Here is a 26,102-nt window from a genome sequence, read left to right as displayed (position 1 = left end):
CTGCAATGCTCCAGCCACCTCACATCGTAAACATCCACAGCAGCAGGCCTCGGAGCGCGCTCACTGGATCCCACATCTCACATCTGCCTAACAGGATCCGGGGCTTAGGTCTTCCGGTGTATGTGCTGACCAAAACCTGCACATGGAACCTAAGAGCCATGTGATAGGGCTTAGCTACAGGGTGACGAGCTGGGATATGTGCGGTGTAACTCTATGGTGTAATAAAACATTCCTCTCAGAGGCTTAAAGCCTGGCTCATTCAGCTGTGAGTTGATGTGAGTGTGTGTATGTGTGTGTTTAGAGGTACTTGAGAGAAGTTGAGAGGAAAGTTGTAAGTGTCCACCACCTCAACAAGGCCAGCGGTGGGAGCCCTTGACCTCTGAAGGGACAGACTGCCAGGGACAGCTGGTGTGGTCTGTGTTTATTTATTTATTTCTTAACAAAAGACAGGTGGTCACACTTGAAAAGGGCACACAAACAGACACACATGCGCTTATGTACAGACAATGCATGCACGCGCGCACACACACACACAGTAGTTTTCTTTTTCTCTCTCCATATTAACACACATGCATATAGTTATCATCTACTTAATTATAGAGCAGCTATTCTTTTGACTTTCAGAAAATCACCATGCTCCTAAGAATAAACAATAATTTATTTCTTAATTAATAATATAAGTCTGGTGCAAAAAAAAAAAAAAAAAACAAAAAACCCAACCAAACAAACAAACATCTTAGTAAATGATCATTTTTGTCACGTTTTGATCCACATATGGAGCAATATTTATATTTAACACCAACCTAGAACCCACATAAGAACAGTATATTCATATCAAGTGCATAAACACTAATGCTCTCACACTGGGCTTGCCTTTTTTGGAGTGGCTTGGCCTGACAGTGCCAAGACAGCGTGTCCTTGGTCCACTGTACAGCTGTCACTTACTCACACTCGTTGACGCATATTTATAGCAGCAGCATCACTGGGCTTGACGCTCGCCACACTCAGACCACAGCTGGTCCCCAAAAGAATGGGTGAAAGACAAAGCCACGTGCTCCCGCTGGCCGACTGCAGTTGCTCCTGTCTGGAGAGCTGTGGCCCCTTTCCCCCTAGCAGACACCCAGCTATACATGTACCAAGAGATGAGGGCCATCGTTTCGGGCAAGTGAACTTTTTTTTTTCTCTTTTGGTTTAATGGACTGGGGTTTGCTTAAAAAATAAAGTAAAACAAAACAGCTGCAGTGTCTTGTTTTGAAGATAGACACATACCATCGTTATTAACAGAGCAGAGGGGAAGAAGAGCCTGAGCATCCTTGCCTCTAACAAGTCAAAGGTGAATATGGTAAACCTTTGGTTAAAAGACAGCCATGTTGATCATTCATTGATTCTGTGCTTCATTGATTGTATTACTCTGTTTTTCTCCAGATACAAGGGTCCTAGTGAGGCCTAATGCAATGATCGATTCCGGGAAATTGGCTGAAACAACTGGCTAATGAAGGGATTTTCTGATGGACAGAAATAGGGATTCAGATATTTCTGGGTCACTTTAATGCATAATTCAACACTGTTACTCAGCTAGTTATGACAAACTCATCTTCCAGGTCACAAAAAGGACACCGACACCTCAAAACACATTCACTACGTTTAAGAGTTACACACATCTATGTTGGTATGACAATAAAAAAAAAAATTTAAAAAAAGTATGCAACTTTAAAGGAAGATGTGTTTCTTGCAAGTGTTTTACATCCACCTCTCGAGTTCCTTAAAAAGCCTTATCAAAAAATGAGCAGACAACTTGACGCCTTGCTTGCCAGCAGCTGTCTGCTCACTCAGCCAGAAATCAAGCGGTGCCCTCGGACACCAACTGCAGAGCTCCCCAAAGACTGGAGCCACAACTGGCCCACTGAGCAGGGGGATGTGACTCAACAGCTCAGAGGCACATTTGCAATAGGCCCCAGGAAGTGCACTCATCCATGTTAATATCTATAACGCCATGTCATGTGATTGATTTCTTTAAAGCAGTGCTGAGGACCAAGACCAATTACTCACAGCGTACAATACTTGACTCTGAAACCAGTCATCATCGGAGACAAGCCGTAGCCAAGAGAAAGTGATGACTGCACCTCAAGGTCATGTCCAGCAGGGAGAATTGTAGCCAAATTGTCTGGCGGAAAAAAACAAAAAAAACAAAAAACTGATTGTATTCAACCTCTGGATCTTCTTGTTTTAATAAATACATTTGATAGCAAATTCTCAAGGTCAGTGTGGGTAGGTGGACCAGAATTTCATTATCATTGCCAAGCCAAAACTTTCACACTTCATCTATAAGGTTGAAAATGTTGTACTTTAGCACAGTGAGATAAATTTCCTCACTTCATCCAGGAAGTGAGGAAAGCTGGGTTTGTGTATTGATCCTGAGTCCAATATCTTGATGTATGCTGCCATCTGCTGAAACACCTAGGACACAAAATGGCTGGATAGCCCTGCATAGGCAAATTAATTTTTATTTAACCGATATATACTGTATATGAGAGAGAGAGAGACTTTTAATTACAGATGCACTCGAGACATTTCTAAATGTAAAAGTATTCATATTTATTTCAGTTACTTTCAGGATGAAATACATATGCACAAGAAAATATTTGGTACACATAAAAAACATCACAGGTATAAAAAGCAGTCAGTAATATTTTATGCGATTAAACTACATATACAATATGTTCAAGTATATACTCCTGATCCCTCCTTCACATCGAACAGCTGCAGCACAGTACTTCATCATATCGCCCACTGTAACTGTAGAACATAGAAAAGATTTGTCAAATTAACACCACAGAAAAATTCACACATTTACTTTCAAGTGCAAAATCTTATGTGTAAAAAGAAACCAACTTCACACCATGCTGCACTAATTCTGAACTTGTAAGCCACCGTAAATATATTATCAATACAAAAACATCCTGTACGGTCTGACATCAGTGACTTTAAGCAGCTGTTGTCCTGGGCTGCCCATGAACAATTCTTTGAGGGTACCTTCAATCCTGAAAAGTTGTGTGTAATTTATCTCAAGTAGTACTCAAAGGTCAGTAATCTGCTATATTGATTACTTATGTTATTTGTTGATGTTTTAACTTCCAGCAAACTCATTTTTTTGGCTCTGTTTGCAAATTACTACTCTAGCTAAAGCTGATGAGCAACCAAAAATGCTATTTAAACATATTTATTTAGGTATCAAATTCAGTTCATGTCAATTACAGTAAATCTATGGGACTTTTTATAGTCCAATGCCTTTGTTGGACGCATACCTGGGGTACTGGATATAAGTTCTTATGTCCTATGATACTAAACCTGTGTCTAATAAAATGCTAGAAGTTCTATTGCTAATATGACTGTTGTATAAATGTTAAGAAAAAAAAAAAAAAAAAACACTACATAATTAGTCTCACAATTAGCGAAAATAATACTAACATAGACACTTCTTTATAACTCCTGCAGTGGCTGATAAAGTTTATGAATAAATCTCTGCCCTTCAGTAAACTGAATCAAATTGCAACTTACTCTATGATAGAGCAGACAGAGCAGCAAAGGCTGGAGCAGCTGGAGCACTGTTGGGTGCAGGATGAACATGCTAGACGGTCACACTGCGAGCATGGTGTCTTGGATCCCTTGCTCTTTCCACACACGCAGCAGCCAGTTGAAGCCACAGGTGTACCTAGAGGCAAAGGTACACACCCAAACAGCAGCAAATCATTGGATCTAAAAGCAAACAAACTCGAACTTGAGAGAACATTGCCATCTGTTGGTGAAAAGCATGAACTGAACTAACTTTGGGCTTGCTATTTTAGAAGTCATCCTCAATATAAACAGAAAATCTCTCCTTTGTCCAGTTTTGAATAAAGGAAAATGTAAGCTTTGCAACCATTGATCTCCAATAATTAACATGTGCCAGCTAATTATGCTTTTATGAGATGTTTGTTACACAGACAAATGTGAAAATGTACATAACATTTAGTATGCATTGTTGTTTGTTTAAAATCCATTATATTGGCCATGAAGAGATCCGAACCAAATTTTTTCTTCTCTCAAAATTACTAATTTTAGTATTACACCAAACAATGAGACACCATATATCTAAGTATGCATGCACTGGATTAAGATATAGAAAAGAATGATCCTTTAGTCACTAGTAAACAGAACCACACAGAACAGCTTAAAATAAAGCTGGTCCTTTTTGCAGCCTGTATTTATTGCTACTCATGAGAACATAAGTGATATGGTTGTATTTAGGGCATGTACAACCACTATTACATGGCTTAGAAATTATTCTTGGTTGGGATTAAAGTTAAGAGGACTGATGACTTCATGCTCACTTGTTTTTGTGAAGTCTTATTTGAGAAGTGCTTCAGATACTCCAGCAGATCCACTTTAAAATGTTATGTGACACAGCTCGTTGCATTTGGTACCAGCCTCTTCACTTCTCGGCTTTCAACACTAGAGGTCACTGTTGTCATACAACTGGATTTAACTCTTTTAGTTTTAGTCCTGCTCAGGTTTTCTTTTCAGACTCACCTTGTGCAGAGTTCGCTCTTGTCAGTCTTCCATCATGTCCAATCAGTGTCTGTCCTCTCAGCAGTGTCTGGCTGCACGCAGGCGTCTGAGCTCGTTCAGAGGGCTGCACGTCTTTGCATGTCTCCTCCGCAGTCCATATTTTGCCCATCACAGCTTTGGCACCGTTAAATAGCAACGCCTTAGTCTTTTCTGTGAGAAAGATAAAGCCGAGTGTGACTAATTCGGCTGAACGCCCAGAGGTACCGAGGAAAACAGAAAAACCCGCCTTATTATTGTACTTTGCCCCAACTTGTGTGTCTCACTTGAACTAACACAGGTCCGCTGACTGCATTAGTAGTCATAGTAGTTCAGAGGCCACGTCTGCACAGTCGATAGGTTTGTCTAATAACAAAACATGAACTGTACAATATTTTGTCGTCCCGTCAACACGAACAACTGCATCAACATGAGCAACGCAAGAGTCTGAAGGATGTTTGTGGTCAACGCCAACAAGCTAACATGAGCTAACACGGCACGGTGACGCTTATATCCGCTAACATTTACTTACCGTAGACTTCTTGTCTGTATTTGTTCCTAAACACGCCGTAATTATTCAATTCCTGTTGTCCGATGTGTATTTTATACTGCGAGGAAAATGTTTCAGGGAAAGGACAAGTTCGTTTAGGCATTTTAGCCGCTAAAAGTCCTGGCTTGCTCCTATGGACGTCACACTTGTTTGTTGCGGGAAAAATGTAAAAGAAACAAAAAGGAGCCAATCAGACATGGACTTTATTGTCACGTGAACGTTCAGAGCCAATCAGAGAGCTGCTCTGCTGTTAGTGAAATATGGTGCACTCTTTAAGCACTAAGATGCCTTCACGGACCGTGGCGTACAAAACATCCGTTTGGTGTCTGTGAAAGTCTGGTATTACTCTCACTGTGGGGACCGAAACATGTTGACACACAGAAATTGTGGGGACTCAGCCTTCCTCATGTGCAAATTTTACAGTGACGACTTGTTTAAAGGAGGGCTAGGCATGTACTGGTTATAGTTAAGGTCAGGGTGGGTCTCCTGGAAATGAATGCAAGTTAATGTAAAGTCCCCACAAAGAATGAAAAACCAAACACATTGATAGTGATTGGAATTAGTGGATATCTGGAGATGATGTCTTCCTTATGATTAAAAGATTTTAATTAGCGACATTAGCACAGTCACACATCACTGAGTGTGTCCTTTGTGGACGATTGCATCAACTAATCATATTTACTTTGCAGACCGACTGGGCCCCAGAAATTAAGACAGTATGATGAATGATCTACAGAGTGCCCACAATGGCTCTAATTAAGTTTTATTTGAAAACATTTGTGCTGGATTACAATGGTGACACTGCCACTTGTGATATAATTCAATTCAATAACAGTAATAATAAAACAACAAGAATGTTTTACTGCAACATCACAAGCATAGGCAATACATACATAGATGTTTTATTTATTAACTGAGAAGATCATTTTAGGTGATGAAAGTATGCCACATCATGCCCTGCTGTGCTTCCATCAAGTGGGGATAAAGGTTTCCATTTAGAACATTTGGATCATGCACTCTCTGGATTTTCCAACACCGACCCACTTGACTAAAGTGAGAGAAAGAAAGAGAAAAACCAAAAGTTTAGAAGAATTGATAAAATTGAAGAAGTCATAACCAAGGGTGTTCCTGAAGAGCAAAACAGGACAACCTAATGAATCATGCACTTTCTGCATTACTGCATTTTGGCTTGGAGGCCTTCAGGGAAAGTGTTGACAATGGTTTTAGTAGTCATTACTTTCAATTATGTTCTCTGCAAAGTATAATTAAGACATATATTATTACTATTTTGTGTGAAACATACTGGGAACTCCAATGTGGTTCTCAATGAAGCGGATGTAGTTTTGTGCTTTGGCTGGAAGGTCATTCCACTTCCTGGCTGCAGACGTGTCCGTTTTCCATCCAGGGAAAGTCTCATACTCAACTTCCACTTTATGTAAAACATCCATGTTTGCTAACATTGAAAGAAATTAATTATTACCAACCTTTAAATAAATGTTTCCACACTCCCACACAAATCATCAAATAAAGTAGAAAGAGTTTGTAAGTCTTAGTCCTCTTCTGTTAATTACCTGGGAAATGAGGAATTCTTTTTCCATTGAGTTTGTATGCGACTCCAACTTTAATTTCATCCAGAACATCCAGAATGTCGAGTTTTGTCAAAGCAATACTGCAGGTAAAGTAACACTTCATTAGTGGGCTGTTTTAACATAGGCTGTTCCTTATTATGTGACGGTGCAAAAAAATACAATATATTTGTAGGATAAATGTGCTTCAATATTTAAAACAAAGCAGCCACAGAACACTTCATGATTTCGCTGTATCCACTCACGCGGTGAACCCATTGATCATATGAGCATATCTGACGATGACAAGATCCAACCAGCCACAACGTCGCTTCCTTCCTGTGGTTACGCCGACCTCATGACCCCTCGTCTGCAGCAACTCTCCGACTGCCTACAGTAAACAGAAAAAAACATAGTTGCATGTTACAATTTTATTTATAAACTTTATTTGCACCAGGTATCGAATGTATCAGAAACCTAAAAATATACATTTGCTATGTATATAAGCAATTAAGTACAATACAGCATCACATGCACTGGGGGGATAAAGTTTTAACATCTTGACCCATGTCCCAATGGTCAGTTCCTGTGACAAGTAACACAACCCCACCTCACACAGTAAATATATTCTGACCCTAAATTTATCCCTGTGAACATGTGACCTGCATATGAGTTAAAGAGAGTTTGAGCCTGTCTCCCTCAAAATGTGACAGCTGCCCCTTGCCAGCAACAACCCACCCTGCACTCCACCAGCCCTGCTGCCTGCATATCCATCACATGATCACAAAAAACTACACATGTCAAGCTCAATATCAGCACATTACATAACGTCCAAATGTGACGTTTCTTCATACAGTAAGATGGCAGGTGAAGCTAAGAACATATGTGGCGATGTGCTGTTTACATATATTATTAATCCCAGTAATTTACTTAAATAACATCAAGCACTTACATTGAGTTGTTCTGTAGGGAAGGCTCCGATTCCAACCCTGGTGGTGTAGGCCTTTGCTACACCAAACACATCACCAATATTCAGAGGAGGGATGCCAAGACCAGTGCATGCCCCACCTACAGTGCAGTTTGATGATGTCACAAAAGGATATGTACCTAAAAAGAAAAATGTTATGTTATTATTAAACTCCTTTCCAGATCCAAAGAACACATATATGTTTCAAAAAGGTAGAAACAAAATAAAACAAATCAATTTGATTGACCAAAGTCAATGTCAAGCAGAGCAGCATTGGCCCCTTCAACCAGAACTTTCTTTGGAGGTCCATGAAGAGCTTCATACATGTAGTAGACCCCGTCTCTCACCATCGGCCGCAGTCTCTCAGCGTATTCCTGCATGAAACACAAAGAGGAGATACGTTTTCATGTTTCTTGGAGGCAATAAATCACTTTTTTATCTGTGTACCTTGAGTTTTTTCAGTTGGTCCTCAACATCAACTGTCAAGGATGGATACATGGACTGATACTGCTGGACAATGTTTTTGAATCTGAAAGGAAAAGAAATTATGAATTGTGTCACAACTGTGCATGAGGGTATTGTAAGCTTTTTGTCATCTTTCTATCATCTCTACCTGTTGGAGAAGTCCTTAAAATCACCCAGGAGGTCGCATACACGTAGGCCAGTGCGAGACGCTTTGCTGGAATATGCAGGTCCAATGCCCTTTTTGGTTGTTCCAATGCTGTTAATAAAATGCATGGAATAATTATAGGATATATAATAGGATATAGGACTGTTGTTCACTATAGTGCATTATACTTTGGCTATAGTGTGGGAGGTGTGACTCTGAACCATTTCCTCCCCTCATCACCTTCCCTACCCTTACTTCTTTCCTTCTTGTGCTTGTCTTTCAGTTTCCTGTAAGCTATCGACAATTTGATAGAAATCAAACACTGTGGAAAGGCAGAAAACGAATCACTAAGACACAGCCTTTATACGCATTAAAGAAATGATTTAAACAGGTTGTATAGATTTAAATAAAGTAAACTTATATAAACACACAAACAGTAGCCTACATACCGAGGTGAGCTCTGTCTGAGACAATTAGTCTCTTCTCCCAGCCTTTGAGACCTGGTTAGATAAGTCATATTTTTTGTGAGTGCAATCTAAATTTCCACTAGTGCATCATGTGTAAAATGCATATATTTTAATACCTTTTTTCTCATTTTTATCGCCTTCTTCAAACAAGCCAGGTAGATGTATGACCACTCCATTACCTACAGGAGAAAAGATGAGTTGACAGACTCGGTTAGAGTAGTACGATTAATGAAGCTGTCTCTATAAAGATGAAAGATTGATGCCTTTACCGATGAGTGATATGCTTTTAGGGTTGATGATTCCACTGGGGAGGAGGTGGAAATCGTACTCCTTGCCATCCACCACCACGGTGTGCCCTGCATTGTTGCCCCCCTAGAAATCACACCAGAGTGCACCATATGATAATGCCAGTGTTTTGATGATGATATAATCAAATACGGTATGAAGTTAACACCCAAGACTGCCGCAGAACATTCAGTCACATGCACGTCTCATCTTACTTTTCTGAGACAGTGATAAGCCGCCCTCTTCCCAATTCACTGAGCTTTTCCAGCACCTATTTTAACAGACTTGGCTGGTGCTGGTGGAGCCTCCAGTCTGTTTCCCCATGGCTAAGACCTGGCCTTCTCACATATCAAGCCACCCTGAGAATGTGACCTTGCACTAGCCGGGTGGGTGGAGCGCTCAAGCCCTCAGGTCACATGGTGCTAGTCCTATCAGTGTAGAAAGTACAACACAGCAACTGCTGGCAGATTTCACTGCATGCCCAGTGCTGGAGGGAGCTCTGGTCTCTGACCAGAGTGCTATGTGTCTTATGTAAGAGGACAGAAGCTGACCCGTCTGGGTTTGTTTTTGTTACGAGGAGTCCTTCCAACATAGTTTCACAACAAATGTGCCTTATAAATTATACTTGCTTGTGTAAAAAAGGCACTTGGCACTGTTTATAAGTCAAATGTTTTGAAATATAAGTTCAGTTTAATGACTGGACTTCCCTTACTCCGTGGTTTTAATCCTTACAGTGCAGTCATGAAAACACACATGCCGAGTATAGGGTTTATTGTTCTAGGCGAACAGGCGCAAATCACTGAGGTGCAAGTGTTTTCTCCCTGAGCACCTGTTGCGCGTCACCAGCCCTCCAGTAAGTGACGGGTTCCGTTGTGAGGTTATCAGAGATCACACAAAAACTGACACCCAACGATAATTCAGCAACACGCCCATGTAAACACGGCTCCACACATTTACCTGGCATCTGCAGACAACGTCAGCCTCGGTCGCCAATAAATCGACGACTTTTCCTTTGCCCTCATCTCCCCACTGCGCACCGAGCACCACCGTCACTTTGTTCCCCACGTCATTACGCGATCGCTTCTGGCCAGTCGTGGCGGGTTGATTCGTGTTTTTGTGGTCTTTTGCCGACCAGGTGAACGACATGATGGCGAAGCCTCTAGGTCTCAAGAAGACTAAACCGTCTCCAAGAGTGGCATTGCCATATCTGTAACTCCATAGCCTGTGATGTCAGAGCCAGACGCACAGAAGTGCGTCGCCGTGCTCGGGCTGGTTTTGTCTCCGAGGCTCCTAAAGATCTGAAAAACAGCAACTTTACACCGCAGCCACCGACGTTTACAAGCGTCGCTTCACCAACTAAAAACATATTGTAATATTTACTACACGTAGGGTCTTTCTAATGGAATCAGATCATTAAAAACAACCAGCTGAACAGTAAATTCACTTTTATTAAAATATATTTACCCTTAAAAGTTACAATCCATCATAAACTGTTCATATAGTGCCTCTTAAATATCATCCAGATAATATATAAATAATAAAGACATTATTCAAAGTAGCTGTTTTTTTTTTTTTTTAGTAGATAAATGACGTCATAAACACTGCGCATTTCGTCTATGGGTGCTGAAAGATTTATAGAGCGATTTATAGCAAACAACATTCACTTCATAGTACAACAATTATACAAAACATATAAAGCATATTCAACTTTTCTTTTTTTTTTTTTTGGATAGTTCTGAATCAAAACTTCTCGTGTACACAATAACCTGTAATTCGTTTAGTCAAAGTGACATGTTTACATCCACGCTGTGAAGATACATTTATATATGACTTTACTCTTCCTGGTCTGGAAAACCAAATCATTGCAAAAGGAAGATTTCCTCTTGCACGAGTCAATATTCACGTTGTTCCAGGAAATAAAATATAATATCCTTCCAGTTCAGAACTCCTGGCGGGAAAAAAATCAACATTTTCTTTTCCCTCTCGATTTCCTTTTTCGGGAGAAACCTAGGGAAACAAAGACTCAAATGAATAGATGGAATCAGAAGATGTCTGAAAATTCTTTTATACCGTTTAAAGTTAATTGTACACACAGCTGGACAGCTGCTGCCTCAATGACTTTTGGTAGAAACGTGTCTACATGATTGACTTAAAAACATGACTACATCTGCTTTAAAATCTTTAAAATGTAAAAGTTTTAAGAAAACGTTTTTAATACATTTATATTTAAATACAGGATCTTTGATCAGACAAAGCACAGTTCACAGGAAACACAGTAGATTTAAAAACAGTCCCAGTTGCAGATTTAGGGGGATGGACAAGAAAATATGGAAGAAGACACAGAAGTGACAGCTTTCATGAAATTACTGTCCACGATGATGTTACAAAGTGCAAGTCTGTGATATTAGATTTGAATGATTCCTATGTGTGAGAGTACTAAGATTAGTTTGCACCAGGTTTGATGTACATTAGAATCCCCTCGAGACACGTGCACTGAATCAATCGCTGTTAAGAATTTGGCTTGACAACCACTGAACTGCAAAACTGTTAGAGAGTGAGTGTTAAAAGCTGGACGACACAGACAAATGGAATCCAGATTCCAGTTAGACCAACAAATGACATGTTATTCGGAACAAAGCTTCGACGGTGATTGAGTTCATTAGGATGATGGTCCTGCTTACAGTTTGCCATCCCATCGACTTGACCTACCTCACTGCAACACACAGCCTTTTTTATGTTTAGTGTGTCCTTTCCCACTGTTGCCTTGTGTTTCAGAAAGTCAGAATAGGAAAACAGAGCATTCAAACAAACTGACCATAAATATAATCCATTCAATATTAAAATCTACAAATCAAGTGCTGCACGCTGCATCCATACTTTTTAATAAAATGCATGTAATCATGCAAAATACATACTGAACATATACTAAAATAGTCCATATACAACATATGAAACGTAAAATGCAATAATAAATAAAACAAGTAAGGATTTCCCTGTAATGTCAGCCAGTAGACTAACACTCCAAATGTGATCTTTATTGAAGTTAATGGATAGATTACCTGGATTACTCTTCTTTTTGTTTCGTTTAAAGAGACTCTGCCGTTTCTTTGGTTCAGGCTTAAGGGATGGAGGTGTTGCTTCAGACACTGATGGCACGTCTTCTAATTTCAGTCCATCTGGGACGTCGCACCTCTCCATGCCCTCACTGAATGAAGTCACATTGCTTTTGGGCTCTAAAGGTTCGTGACTCATGAGCTCGTCTTGGTCAGATGCTCTAGTAACACTGCATTTTCTCACCTTTTGACCTTTCTCTTGTTCTACAGTCTCTGTTAAACGGCTTATTTTTTCACTAGTTTCATCTTTTCCATCTTCTGTTGTATTGCTTTCACTACTCAGTGTCATATTAATGTCTGTATTTGGCAAAGGAGTTTCCTTGACCTGAACATTCACATTAATGACCCCTGGCTCCTCAGGCATTAGGTTGTCAGGTATTTGGCTGGAAATGTCATCAGACATAGCTTCTAGCAGGTCGGAATCTGAAAGCGAAGAGGGGCTGAGGATACTGGTCTCAGTTGAATCTAAAGAAAAGCCATTTGTGGTGAGAGATGGTTGATGCCTCCCATCACTCTGAGGCTGAGTTTGTGTAGCTTCTAGGGATGACACTACAGGTTTCTCCGGGTGCTGCACTGCCTGCAGCGACACTGGTCTTTCCAGAGGTGTCTGCATCGTTATGGCTGGCTCTCCTGGGGGTGTGCTGGGAGGTGCAGCTGGCGTGTCTGGAACTGCTTTCTGTGGCGGTGCTGGTGGAGTCTTCTCTTCTGATGGACTGATGAAACCGTTCACGTCGCCTGTGATGGCCTGGTGACCCTCTGTCTGACGTTTGGTGGGATCGGAAATGGTGGCCACTTCTGCGGCTTCTTCGTCTACAGGCTTCACACCTGATCCTGACAGAGAGAAACTATTGACTTAGGAGGTATATTTATAATATTGCGTGTGAAATAGGGTGACACATTTGCGATGATGCATGACAAAAGAAATCAAGTACAGTAAGGTTAATGTAGCTCAACATAGCAGCAAAGCAATGGCGCTAGTTAGTGAGATGTGAATAGTGTTAATGCACAGATAAAAGAGCTAAGCGAAAGCAACAAGGCTGTGTTGTGACTCTCAGGTGGCTCAGGAGCAGAACTAGGAACTGCGGATGGAGGCCACAGTCTCTTGTCCTTACCAGGCGGGTTGATATCCCTACGCATTTCACTAGAGGGAAGCTTTTCCGAATCGCACCTTGGCCTGGTCTTTCTGAGGCTGAAACCTTTCCTGATATCCGCCAGGAGGTGGTCGATAATGCAGCCATCATTCTGTGGAACAATGCCTTTCTTGACTGGTAAAAGCGGGGTAAAAAGAGGGCTTGAAATACACACTATTCAAATCACATCTTGTTCAAGTCACATCTAGTGCTGTGAATAACAGAGGGCTGTTCACGACTTACTTATTTTTCCATTCTCTCCCTTCTGTCTCTTGGACTCTTCCTCTGCCAGCTGCTTCTTTCTCTTCTCAGCCTTGGCTGCCTGCTCTTTCATGGTTTTGTTTTCCTGTTATCATGAAAGAAAGGATGTCACTCACTGCCAAGTATGCACTGTACATAGCAATTTGTCTTTGTATCATTTTGATAGATGTATATTCACATTTTTCTTTTTTTCCCCCCCTGCTGTATGATGCCATGATTCAAAAACAACAACATCCCTATACACAAGAGGAAGACTGTGTACAGTGTCCTCCCTGACCTTTAGTGCCTTGATGAAAAGTTCTCGGAAAGTCCGGATGGTTCCAAAGAGTTCCACAAGTGACAGCTGATTAGCATCTTCACATAAGTAGACAGCCAGCTCACTCCTCTTCTTTTCAATCTCTGTGAACCTCTCGTTCAAAGCTCGACATGCCTCCAGACTTTCCTGAAACAGAGAGAAGGAAGGCACTTGGGTCATGGATCCAGCTACCAAAATCATATTAGTGCGTTATCTATTTTGGTCAGAAAAACAGATCATTATCTTACCTCAAGAACTTTTTCATATTGCTCCTTCACTTCATTGACAGAATTGGAGACCTTTTTTGCTGTCTCAGTCAGGCGTTTTAGTAACGCACTGGTTTCTGACTGGACAGAATCCAGATTAACTCTGAGGACGAAGTAAAAAACATTGTCTGTTATGGGTCCATAGAGAAGCATTAAAAAAAAAAAAAAAAAGGACATAAGCTTGTGTGGATGTGAAATCTTTCTATACCCTGCTGCTTTTTCACAGATCTCAATATCCTCTGGCAGTGTCAACAGCTCTGGGTGGTTCATCTCTGCTTCCTTTGCAAAACAAGCCACACAGTGGGGTAATTAACCAGGTTCATGACTGGGGGGAGAAAACATTCTGGCAGTCGTGAGCCAGTTTGTGTACCTCGAGGATGTGATGAAGCAGCGTAACGCGGCTCTTGTTGGCCTTTGTCTCTGTGAGTTTGAGCAGAGAGCTGATCTTGAACCCCTCTGCGTTCCCTGTGTGACTTCCCTGGAAGTAGATCAGTGATTAAAAATGCAGGTGCTGTCTAAATGTCAGCTCATGTAAAATATAAATAATATAGAAGAGTTTCTTACATAGTTGAGAAAATTCCCCACGTCAAGGATGAGCCTGCAGAAACTGGGCATGAGTGTGCTCGCTCTGAGGGCTGAGGAATTCAGCACAGATTAGCAGAAAGAAGAGATTTCTTAAGAAAAACAAAACTAAAACAAAAACACAGCTAATAGTCGGGTTTACTTACACTGGCAGGCCTCCTCAACCAGCTTGACTTTAGGTTTGAGCATGTCCAGTACTGATGATGTCTCCTCACACAACAGCATGCACTCAATCCTCAACTGATAACTGGGGAGACATGCCAGAAAGCCAAGTAAATGGAGAGCTAAATTTGGTGGAATACATGAGACTGAAAATATCACATACGCAGCAAACACATAATTAACAGTTAAAAGAGAACTGGAGTAGAAAGTCACCATGGCACGTTGAGGAGGTTGGTGTAGAAGCGGTCAACATTTGCCAACTTGTCTTTTTCTCCCTGAAAGGACTTCAAATTCTCAATCTAGACCAAGGCACAGACAGACATGCAATGTCATTTTCAAGCGGGGGCCCTAATTGGCAGGTAAGTGTGCATACATTTTTATAGATAGCGATGCAGAGGTGTTATGCAAACCTCGTGCTTTTCTGGTAGGAGCTTTAGAAGCTGTTTTAGCACCTCCACATCGAACCGACTACGGTCCCCATTCTGAATCATGGATACAAATTCCTCATTTGTGCTGGACAGAGATGAGGATAAAAAACAGTGAGTTGTGCTAAATTATACATTTCTACAGTGCATAAAAATACTGTGTATTCTCTCACCATTTGAACTGCTTTAGAAATATGTTCACATTCAGGTTTTTCTTTGGATCAATGAAAGTAATCTATGGAAAAAAAGCCGTAAGTTAGAGAGGCATATTGGCTGATAGTCAGGTGTGTTTGTTCTGAGTGTTGCAGCTCTGAGGAGCAGTGTAAGTGGTGACAAGGCACACCTCTTTAGGCTCCTTCTTGACAGGAGCAGCTGCCCCCTTGTCTTTGTGCGTGGTTACCGGGAGACAGAACAGCTGCTCGATACTGCTGTAGTCCGGCTCTGCTGTAGGGGGCTCTTTCTGAACCGAGGCCCACATGGAGTGACCATCTGTGTGTGTGTGTGTGTGTGTGTGGAAGAAAAGAGTAATCTATCATGAGGCTCCATTTTGTTTAGACAGTCCATCATGGCTTATATTTTTTCAACAAGATATTCCCTCTGGGAATTATATATTATAATATAAATAATATTTTCATGGATTAGCAACATTGATGGAGAGAAACAATAAAAAAAAAAAGAAAAAAAAGAAAAACGATTTCAGAATATATCAAAGTCAGCATGACACAGCCTGCTACTGGAATGATTTGAGGTTTTACAAGAACAGTTTATCCACTCACCAGTGACAGCACGAAGTTTCTGCCAGTTGAGCTTCTTCATTCTCAGGGTGGGACATCGGTTTGTTTTTGAAGGTGCACTGCATCCCAGGACCTGGCTACTCTGAGCTACTATCATTCCTAGGGGAGGAGGGGGAGGCGGCATGCCAGGTAAGGGAGGTGGTGGTGGTGGCCCACCACTCATCCCTAGTAAGGGCGGTGGGGGTGGTGGAGGAGGCATCCCTGGACTGCAGGGCAGTGGTGGTGGCGGTGGTGGCATGCCAGGCAAAGGAGGCGGTGGTGGTGGACCACCAATCATTCCAGGTAGAGGTAGAGGTGGAGGTGGAGGGGGAGGAGGAGGAGGGGGCGTTGGCGGGCATAGTTTAGAAGGTTGGAGCAGGGGCGTAGTCATATTAGGTGGAAGAGGTGGTGCTGGGGGTGGAGTCTGAGGTGATGGTGAGGCACAGAGTGACTTCTGAGAGGATGCTGTGCTTTTTTCTGATTTTTGTTTGTCCACTTTTTCCAGATCAGTTTGCACAGCCTTATCCACTTTCATTAGCTGTCCGTCCACTTCATGATGACCTTCACAGCCCTTGCCTTTGGAGAACATCAGCCGCTGCATGATCTTCTCACACGACTCCATCTGAGCTAGAGTACAAATCCACATATACACACAGGGATGAATTCCAGTGGAAACTACTTTTCCCACTAAAACAAAAGATTTCAGCCATCCTATCACTTACTAACTCTGTTTCACTGGTATGATCTATTTCCCTGGGCAATCACTCCGCCTTCACGCATTAAACATTGAGGAGGCCATTAGCTAGCCATTAGCCTCTTCAGAGAGTTGCCCTAAAGTGAATGTATTGCTGCTTCAGTGCTGACTCACAGTCCTGGGCCAGCAATATGGCTCTGTTAGTGATGGTCTCCAGAGCCAGCCAGATATCAGAGCGGCTCGGTCCAAGGATCAACAACGCCTGCAGGATGGACAGCAGCTGTAGAGACGCAGGATAGCTGCTCACCTGCACAAACACAAACAAAACCATTAATAAGCAAGTCTTGTACTGTTTACAAGTCCAAGTCCAATAATGTGTGCCAGCACCACAAATACCACAATAAAACCCATTTTTATTTCTTTCAAGAAAATGTTCATTTATCTACTTTACCGGGAAAAGTGTAGATTTAAAAAAAAACAAAAAACAAAAGCCAGTCAGTCAGTCAGTCCTCACCTTACTGAAGAGTGTAGTGAAAACCTCTAGGTGATTACTCATGTCAATGCCTCCATACAATCGCAGCAGCTCCTCCTCATCTTCAGCCATAGCCTCTTCAAAAGCTTCACACTGAATGATCAAGTCTTCATCCTCCTGCTCCCTGTGCACCACGCACACACACACACAGTACAGATCACTGATGGGATCAATTCATCTTACTTAAAAGCCATCTCCATTTTTTTCAAAAGCGATGACAAGACCCGTTGCTTAAATGACTGTGGTTAATGGAGAAAATTTAATATCTTTCCCTAAAAGCCCAATTCTACTTGCAGATGATTATGGACTTCAGAATCTAAAAGTCCTACTTTTAATCACACATTTAATTTGTTGTATAAAATCTGCATTTCTGCATAATTAAGACAAACTCAAATCTGAACAACAGAAAGAAGGCACTCACCTCAACTTTGGCAAAATATCAAGTAACTGAAGCCCTAAAAGACAACAACAAAACAGCCTTGAGTATTGTATCACAGCAGTCAATCACAGGTTTTGAAGTAAGTTTGTCTTAAAATGAAGTCACATTTTGCTTCACAGTGGTATATGTTTTTGGCAATTGGAGGAAAGTCACAGGTGAGCAATCACAAAAGGGGCGTGACCAGTCAGATGGCTGATTGGTCCAAGCTGGCAGGTGGCCATTTAATAAACTTGTATACTTGTATAGACTTGAATACATGTGTTTTGGGTTTTTTTTAAGGCAGTTTGGCAACACAGTGAGTAATGCTTATTTTTCATTAGAAACCAGTTTTCAAGTTTTCAAGTCTGGACATTGCTGTCACGGCAAGTTGATCCTGGTTTTCAGGAAAATATGTTTGTATTCACTGCACAGCAAATGATGGAAATAGCAGTGAGGGAGGGGCACTTCCTCACAAAGATATCACCAAAGACACATTAGGTTAGTGTGATTTCATTAGTGTAGCCTCAGTTAAAACACCAGGCTGTAAAATGCATGAATAGCCCTAGCGTTCTTTGCTTAAGGTTTGCTTAGTTCTCAGTCATTTTGTCAGTGAGAATGAGGCCATTAGACCTATTCTTAGGCAGACCCACTGACAGAGATCTTTATAATAGAGCTCCTGCTGATGGCCTGCTTTCCCCAGTGCATTCACTTTCAGCGCAGAGGGGAAACAATACTGCACTAACAATTTACCACAGTGTGACCTTGTTCGTGATGAGACGTTCTGCAGGTGTGAAATGAAGGTGGAACAGAGAACCTACCGATAAACTCCTTTCTCATCTTATCTCTCTGCCTGAGGTCATCCGTCCCGAAGATGAGGGCGTTGATGACACTGAGGAGTGTGACCATGTAGGGGACGTTGTCCGTGGACTGCAGCTCGTTCATGATCACACTGAAGCGATACTGCTGTGTCTTCACACCCTGAAAGGAAAATCCAAGTCAACACAAGTCATCAATTTATTATGGTTGAGAGAAACTGTGATTCTGTATAGAAACCCACCACTAGAGGGAAGTGTTAAGGGATTTATTATTAGGACTGATAATGTAGAATCATGCGATGCAAATCCGATGGCAACTGAGAAAACAATTACATTTTCTACATGTTCATCTACTTGCCTTGTAGTGGTCCAGTGCATCCAGAGCCAGTCGATACCCATCTGAAGAGAACATGCTGAGGGCAGCAAGTAGCTCAAACACCTGCATCTTCACCATGGTGTTGGAGGTGTCCAGGGCTGTGGAGAATCAAGATCACACACATCAATACAGGTATACTTGCTCATATTTCCCATCTATACTCTGCTCGGCTCTCCTGCCTCTGGCTACACACAAGCAAGATGCTTTGTTTCACTGCCTGTCAGGCAACTCTACTTGAACTTTAGCCTCTAAGGATGTGGCGTTGTGCTTTAGATAAACAAGTGTTTCTGGGAAATCCAATATTCACAACAGACTTATGACACTACATTACTCCAGAAGCAGCCCTTTATGATTCATTCATGTGGGCCATTCTTTTCATGCATAAGCCCAATCTGAGACTAATGAGAAAGACATTATAAGGAGAAATATGTCTAATATGTGTGTTTCACAAAATGAAGTCAACCTTGGGAGAGCTTCCGAACGTATCCCTCATTCTCTATAATGAAGTGGATCCCTGCAGAGGAGTTCATAACTGCCCGCACGCAGCTGACACAGGTGAGCTGCAGCAGGGCGTCAGCAATGCGAGAGCATCCCCGTCCTGAGAGCCGGTCCAGGGCCTCCAGGAGCAAGTCCAGCCCACTTAGCTCCAGGAACTGGACCATCCATGTCTGGTCGCTGCCTTCCAGGCGACGCTTCAGCCCCGAGTAGTTGACCACAGTGGGGACCTGCAGCAGTCTGATGCACAGCTCTGGATCGGCACTCTCCAGGTTGGCCTCCTGCTGGGTATCGGAGTCCTGCGAGGAGCCCAGGCGATCCCTGACAGTCGCCCACTTCTTTTTCCCATCTGATTTCCCTGACATGATGGCTGTGGAGGGAAGAAATTAAAATGCCTTCAGAGTTTTGTGGAAGTAAGTGAGAAAATGTTAAGAGACACTTTTCAGCATTTTCTTATTTCAGAAAATAATCCAATTTGTTTTGAGTTGCAGATGGTGTTTGTTTGGACCGATATCCAATGATTTGTGTCCAGCATTCAGCGTCGTCATTGCTATCTGGAGCAGGGGAAGCAGGCCACAAAAAGGCCTTATCAGAAAGGAAAACAGAATTGGGGAAATGATTACTCATCACTTTGTGGACGAGTAAAAGATATGTCAGCAGTCCAGTCAACCAACAGCAGCACTGCCAAACACTCCAACTTAATCCTACATGAAAGAGAAGAGACTTGCTGTCAGCTCATCAAAACAAGCCAGGCACAGCATTGTCTGGACAATGTATATGATAATATACAAAACCAATAGACACATTTTCAAGCTCATTATTGGAAACCTGCATTTCAGTGACACAAGTGCGGGAAAAACATTTTCCAAACATCAAACCAACATATCTGACACTGACTTAAATATGCCCATTCATCCCACAAGTTCCCATTTCTGTCACATTCCCAGGGCACAGTTTCCTCTTTCACAAACCTGTCTAACCCTCAAGCTTCTAAAACCTGCCCACTGCAGTGCATGTAACTTATAACTACATTCCCACACTGTAATAAAATCAACAGGATAAGGTTTGCACCATAAAAGGGGAAGGTTTTCTTCAAAACTAAAAATACTTTCTCTGCACTGCAGTTCTGATATTAGGTGTTCCAGCATATACGGACCATGTACGTGCTTCTTGCGTCTCCTGTTGTTGGTTTCACACTTGGCATGGATAAGATATACAGATGAGACACTGAGTGGTTAGCACGTACAAACACAATGCGCCGCAAAAAAGGTCACTGACAGATCCAGGCTTGAAGGAATGGCAGCCTTTACCATGTAGTCCACATAAGGCTCTACTCAGTAAACCAACACTGTTACATGCTGTTTGCAAATGGCTCGGAGCTCTGTCTTTTGACATGGTCATTTGCAGGGAACAGAAGTAATGTTTCGTTAAAAATCGGACAAAGAGGATTTCTATGCACTCAGAGGACTCAAGGTAAAATGAGGCTTTTCTTTTCTCACATATTCTGGCAAGGATATGTGAGAAAAAACTGCAGCATTTCAGTCCTGCTGCCAGTGTGAGAGTGTTACCGTGGCAGCAGCCAGCAGGCAGACAATGGTGCTGTTACAATAGACCTTCTCAATACTCTTCAAAGGACTCTGTTCATCAGCCACAAAATGCTCCCTGCCTCCTTTCAGACTAACAAGACTTGTGTCCAGCAACTATTTAAACTTTGAACTCTGGGAGTACATTTTATTTTTGCTTTCAGTGTGAGGATGGAACAAAATTTCCAAGTAGTAATTTGGGGAATTTTCACACTCATGATTATGAGTGAAGCTACTGGGGTTTTCTGAAATGGACTGAGAGCTTTGTCAAATGACTTACACTTCCTGCGAAAACAGTTGTAAATGACACCTACAGGAAACTGGTGTGTCTGTGTGTGTGTGTGTGAGAGCTGGAGTCCAAAGCAAGGCTCAGGAATTTTTCAGAGGGAAGGGAAGGACTTTCCCAGGACAGGAAACTTGGCTCAAAACAAAACATGCTGCCATAACCGCTCAGGTACTTCTCGTGAAAATTCAGTTTCATTTCTGCAGTTGTTGATTTGAGCTGATGTGGAGGGATAGACTGTTTACGTGCAAACATCTGGGCTTGAGGCATTGCAAAAAGCTCTGGAAGCACAACATCTGCATTTTTTTCCTGTGCACTCATCAAATATAAGCAATTTCATTTGCCGACCTTGTCTGCCAGAGCTCCCACGTGTACCACTAATAGCAGGCTGATTCACTGTGCACAGGACAAGCCTACTCATCTGTCCTCTGGTTAAACCGCCCACACAGCAGCCCACCGCTATACTGTACAGCATCAACACTTAGGAACATGCAGGAACACTTCCACCGATTTATTTCCTCTGACACATATGCAAACCTTATGCAGGAGAATAATGCTTTTACAAATGCATGTCTGCATTAATATATACAGTGTGCGTGTGTGTGTGTGTGTGAATAAACTAGTATATTTACTGAGAATTCATACCATGCAGCACTTTTTTCAAGTTGTTTTGTTTTCTAACCATGGGCATAAAGCTACAGTTACATCCGATTTTACCTCTGTGTTGCTTGGAGATCCAGTAATTACTGATAATTATTTAAGCCTTATCCACACCTTCAAATCTTTTTTATCCTGTTTGCCTGAAGATTATTAAAACAAATACCCATCTGGTTCTCGTTTAACCAAAATCCTAACCTCCTCTCCTCCCCTCTCTGCTTTTTAAGGGAGTGACCGACATGCCTGCAAAGTCTGCAAGCACATTTTGGAATTCAAAAGCATTTTTGTTTTTTTAGCTGTAGTTTAGTATCGTTTATTCCCAGATGTGAGGGGATTTCTGCAGCAGTTGTCAGACTGATTCAAGATCTGCACAGTGACAGGACATATATGACAGCGCATATGGTCCAAACACAGTCTGCAAACTGCTATTTTCAGTTCAAGTGTTTTTTTTTTTTTGGCAACACAGCCCTGTTCCCTTCATTCTGCCCACGGCAGGGAGGATAAGCGGGAACAGTCTATTGCCACATACTGTGTGACTGTGGCACCACAATACAAGTGTCAGTTTTCCAATCTGCGTATCGCACTGGCCCAGTGTGATTATAATGGAGATTATTAGCATCAATGGTGCAACATCGTTACTTTGCGCTGCGATTCTCCCCCACACACCCGAGGACATAACGGGACTAGTGATCTATCTACGGTGAATAAGAGACACAATAAAACAAAGCCAGTTCTTGTCGCTACTACACGTCACATCTTAAGACACTGTTACACCGTTATGCCTTACCTGGTTTTAGTCCATAGATACACACTTGGGAAAAAAAATCGCGTCTTCTTGAGGTGTTTCAATCTGAGAATCCCTTTACATTCACCCAGATTATGTTTTGTTCTGCCAATAAAAAATGAAAATGGGGGTTTCGGCACGGCGTGGCAACTCAGCCTCCGAGGGTTTTGCGGATGGCACCGCTTTCTCCGGCCCCTGAGCTTCACTCACTTGTGAGAGACTGACAGGGCCAAAGCTGCAGGCTTGCTCAACCACTACATCCGCTTTAAAATTTCAGAGTAAACCAAACACAGTTGTTTACGTGTGCACAGTGAGCCATAGAAAACACCACATTTCTAAAAGCCAAAGGAATCATGAAAGTATTATTAAACTTTTTACGCTTCAACTTGAAGCAATTAACACTTAAAAAAACAAACCTAAATCAACGAGTGTGGTTACAGCACAATTCAGAAAAAAATATACAGGTACTGTAGCAACACAGAAGATATGTGTAGTTGATCTACGGTCAATAATTAGCTATGAAATCAAGAAAACTAGAGTTAAATACCTGACTTGTATGAAAAAGTATGTTTCGCGCAATTGTTTATAGACTGTTTTATTTTGAAGGCAAAAGCGCCCAATTTCCGGTTTTAGTGTGGCTGTCGTGTAGCTTGACGCAGTGTCTGATCCTGAATCCAGCTGATGGTTGGGCCCTCCTCCCACATTCCCCACCCAGCTGGACCTGACCTGAGTGTCTGCTGGAGGGAACCATCACAGGGATTGTCCAGATCAGTCATCTGACCTTTGACAGTACAAGCTGCCTGTAACAGTAACACTCTCTATTGTAATCTTGAGTTAATGGCTGTAGTCAATCAGATAACTGAAGAAACAATGTCCAGCCACCAAAGTGTGTGTGGATCTGACTGCCCTGAAGGGTCCTGTGAGGTATTAGCACATGCTTGAACAAGTCTACACTTTGTCATTTTAACATTCAAAATTGTCCCTTTAAAAATGAATGTCAAAATAAAGGATCCAGACATAATCTGGACACACACAGATATAAGATGAGTCTTTGTTTAAACAGCTCCAGGTCTTTAAGAGCATAAAATCTCCCATAGAACACATCTTCAGCCACTTTATTGACAACAAAGGGGCAGAAACCAACTTGTCAACTGTGTAATACAGAGCACATGAGGTCATTTTCTTAGCTACCCTAACCCTTAACAGCATTAATGTGCCATAATGAACACAACGTTCCAGTAACTAAAAATGCTAAAGGAAGACAACTGAAAATTCATATTTGTATTCTTCTTGCAGTTCTTCCCAAGGACAGTGAAGGTGAATAAGTTGGACTGAAGCAACAGGGAAAGTGTGGTCATTATGGTATAAATTATTATGATTTTTTTATTATGTATTTTCTGAGTGGTCTGCCAAATAAAAGGACATCATCAAAGATCATGAATAGACCTTTTCATCTGGCAGCTGAATCTGATGATCTTCACTATCTGAATGACAATAATGACTTTGTTTGGATCTGGAAAGCTTGTTTATAATTTGTAGTACTGTTGCTGCGTTACATCTTTTCTCATCTTGTTATCATTCATCATGTGACTTTGGGCTATTGGGTTTAGGTATGTGGTTATTATATTATTATTATTTTATTGCTGTTGCATTAGTGTCCTCATGATACGTTTTGTTAAGCTAAAGGAAAATGATGGAGAAATCAGCAGACGTTAGAGCACCACAGAATATAAGGCAGACTTTATTTATCTGAAAGGGATATTCAGGAATATACATGATAGCAGAGAATATGCACATTGAAAAAAAACTGCTTTGTTTAAACTGAGCAACAAAGGCTATTCAGCAACTATAATGGACTTGTTGTTGATAGTCCACAAATCCTTGACCTGAGCTAGTTGAACAGGATCCTGAACCAGTTGGAATCAAAGTCTTAATCATCAAAGTTAAAGTCAACAACATTTTCCCATTTCCATTTCTTGCCCTTCAGGTATATATCACATGGGAGGATGAACAAATAAACAAATTTTATGGAACCTCCTAAGTGACAGAGTGATCACAATATAAGAACAATATTAGTACCTTTCATTTGTCTGCTTTTGTCTAGATTTGAGAGAACAAGAGTGGTTTCTTGACATGTTGGGACATGTTCCTGATTCAGCATCACGTGAATCCCACTTCCTACAGGAAATGCTGCAACAATGGATAACAAAAACACCAGTTCATCTGTCTTTATGAAATTTCGTTAGGGATATTAAAAAGAAACTATTCTGCACAAACACTGCATGTTTTGCTCCAAGGCCCCTTATGTAAGATAAGCTACTTGGCTGCTGATATGATTTTGGGCTTGACTAAGCAGTTACTTGTTTATTATTGTTGTACAGTGATAAGAAAATAAAAAGAGGTTTCTTGATTATTTTGTTAATTTTTCTTTGTTATTTCTCATTACAACAGCCTAAACAGTGGGTCATAATCATAATATGTTAATATGCATGTATTTGTGAACAAATAATTGATGCCAATATGTCCTTATCATCCTTATTATAGAGAGAGTCCTTTAACTCTTTAACAGCCTAAAAAATCCAGTGTGACAACACTCATTGTTGGAAACCTAGAAGTTGCTGGAGAGGTTATGTTGCTCACCTCACCCTGTGAAGGTCCCAGGATTCATCAGGTGGAACCTGAAAAGGCTGCTGAGGAAAGGGGACATCTGAACTAATCTACATAGACTGGTACCACAAAGACCCAGCCTGAGATAAGCAACAGAAACTAGACTCCCTTTACAAATCATTGTACTTGAAGCCATGCCATGAATATACATGTGAATGTAAATAGTAATTAGGCCTTGAAAAGCAGGAAACCTATGAATTCAACATAAAGTAGGGCAGCAAAGTTGGTAAGTCTCTCTTTTGAATGTATCAGTTTATCAAGTCAAAATATATTGTTTTTTATTTATTTAATTAGGCTGCCATCAACATGCCTACAGTGAAATCAATGTTTAATCCAAACTGCATTCCTACATTCATTTAGGTGAATGGTACTTAGTCAGGTACTTTGCTTCTGAATACAATACTGTCTTATTTTTAACTCTTGCTTTCACTCTACTTAATAGCTTATTATACTTTATATTTACAGTACATTATATTTATTTCACTTCAGGTCTCTCTTTAGCAGTATGTATGCCATTTATTTCCAATATGTCACATTTGCAACAATATACTACATATTTTAGTGTTAAAATAAATTGAGTTCACTCTGTGTTGGCATATTTTAAACCAGTGAACAATGTTAAAATGACTTTCAAAGATCAAGATTAATAAAAACTACTTTCACAAAAAATTACTTACATCAAAATATAAAATAAAATAAAAAAAATAATAAAGAAAAAATACATTTCCCATGCGGCAGTGCACATCCGAGGTGAAAGGTCAAC

At 41.2% G+C, this 26,102-nt stretch overlaps 3 protein-coding genes across 10 annotated transcripts; all 3 read right to left on the bottom strand.

The window, feature by feature from the left end:
* Positions 1–2,464: 2,464 nt before the first annotated feature.
* On the bottom strand, positions 2,465–5,316 carry siva1 (SIVA1, apoptosis-inducing factor). Of its 2 annotated transcripts, XM_026312508.1 has the most exons (5): positions 5,117–5,316; positions 4,570–4,758; positions 3,559–3,712; positions 2,734–2,796; positions 2,465–2,483 (listed from the first exon to the last, which is right to left on the bottom strand). In XM_026312508.1, the coding sequence occupies exons 1-4, from the start codon at positions 5,235–5,237 to the stop codon at positions 2,748–2,750; spliced, it is 513 nt and encodes a 170-aa protein (XP_026168293.1). In that variant the 5' UTR covers positions 5,238–5,316; the 3' UTR covers positions 2,465–2,483; positions 2,734–2,747. The 2 variants fall into 2 exon arrangements, with proteins under 2 accessions (XP_026168293.1, XP_026168211.1); XM_026312426.1 differs by lacking the exon at positions 2,465–2,483 and having other exon boundaries at positions 2,571–2,796.
* Positions 5,317–5,865: 549 nt separating this feature from the next.
* adss1 (adenylosuccinate synthase 1) lies at positions 5,866–10,321 on the bottom strand. Its single transcript, XM_026312302.2, has 13 exons — positions 9,986–10,321; positions 9,013–9,115; positions 8,860–8,922; positions 8,726–8,776; positions 8,532–8,598; positions 8,280–8,387; positions 8,114–8,195; positions 7,914–8,040; positions 7,652–7,806; positions 6,966–7,090; positions 6,706–6,803; positions 6,438–6,587; positions 5,866–6,182 (listed from the first exon to the last, which is right to left on the bottom strand). Exons 1-13 carry the CDS (start codon positions 10,172–10,174, stop codon positions 6,130–6,132), a joined length of 1,371 nt encoding a protein of 456 aa, XP_026168087.1. The 5' UTR covers positions 10,175–10,321; the 3' UTR covers positions 5,866–6,129.
* A 420-nt stretch (positions 10,322–10,741) lies between these two features.
* On the bottom strand, positions 10,742–22,900 carry LOC113133109 (inverted formin 2). 7 transcript variants are annotated; one of them, XM_026311808.2, is made up of 23 exons: positions 22,676–22,896; positions 19,334–19,735; positions 18,853–18,968; positions 18,498–18,657; positions 17,683–17,716; positions 17,244–17,385; positions 16,904–17,036; positions 16,039–16,662; positions 15,606–15,751; positions 15,436–15,497; positions 15,248–15,350; positions 15,051–15,136; positions 14,822–14,922; positions 14,658–14,728; positions 14,464–14,571; positions 14,302–14,372; positions 14,076–14,196; positions 13,810–13,974; positions 13,515–13,617; positions 13,254–13,406; positions 12,088–12,972; positions 11,738–11,791; positions 10,742–11,035 (listed from the first exon to the last, which is right to left on the bottom strand). In XM_026311808.2, exons 2-22 carry the CDS (start codon positions 19,728–19,730, stop codon positions 11,739–11,741), a joined length of 3,834 nt encoding a protein of 1,277 aa, XP_026167593.1. In that variant the 5' UTR covers positions 19,731–19,735; positions 22,676–22,896; the 3' UTR covers positions 10,742–11,035; position 11,738. The 7 variants fall into 7 exon arrangements, 6 of the variants coding, with proteins under 6 accessions (XP_026167593.1, XP_026167679.1, XP_026167512.1 ...); XM_026311894.2 differs by lacking the exon at positions 11,738–11,791; XM_026311727.2 differs by having other exon boundaries at positions 10,742–12,972.
* Between the last annotated feature and the right edge of the window lie 3,202 nt (positions 22,901–26,102).

The sequence above is a fragment of the Mastacembelus armatus genome, chromosome 22 (assembly GCF_900324485.2).
Source record: "Mastacembelus armatus chromosome 22, fMasArm1.2, whole genome shotgun sequence".
Classification (NCBI taxonomy): Eukaryota; Metazoa; Chordata; class Actinopteri; order Synbranchiformes; family Mastacembelidae; genus Mastacembelus; species Mastacembelus armatus.
This window is presented reverse-complemented; position numbering and strand designations above follow the sequence as displayed.

Bases quoted from the DNA above. Each gene is read 5' to 3' on its own strand.
- siva1 (XM_026312508.1), bottom strand. From the start codon at position 5,237: ATGCCTAAACGAACTTGTCCTTTCCCTGAAACATTTTCCTCGCAGTAT. The intron at 4,759-5,116 runs GTAAGTAAATGT...TCTTTCTCACAG, and splicing joins ATACAGACAAGAAGTCTACG to AAAAGACTAAGGCGTTGCTA. The intron at 2,797-3,558 runs GTAAGTTGCAAT...TATGTTCTACAG, and splicing joins TCTGTCTGCTCTATCATAGA to TTACAGTGGGCGATATGATG.
- LOC113133109 (XM_026311727.2), bottom strand. From the start codon at position 19,730: ATGTCAGGGAAATCAGATGGGAAAAAGAAGTGGGCGACTGTCAGGGAT. The intron at 15,752-16,038 runs GTGAGTGGATAA...ACACACACACAG, and splicing joins GAAACTTCGTGCTGTCACTG to ATGGTCACTCCATGTGGGCC. The intron at 15,137-15,247 runs GTTTGCATAACA...GCCTTGGTCTAG, and splicing joins TCCTACCAGAAAAGCACGAG to ATTGAGAATTTGAAGTCCTT.
- adss1 (XM_026312302.2), bottom strand. From the start codon at position 10,174: ATGTCGTTCACCTGGTCGGCAAAAGACCACAAAAACACGAATCAACCC. The intron at 7,807-7,913 runs GTCAATCAAATT...TTTTCTTTTTAG, and splicing joins TCTGCTTGACATTGACTTTG to GTACATATCCTTTTGTGACA. The intron at 6,804-6,965 runs GTGAGTGGATAC...CTTTACCTGCAG, and splicing joins ATGATCAATGGGTTCACCGC to TATTGCTTTGACAAAACTCG.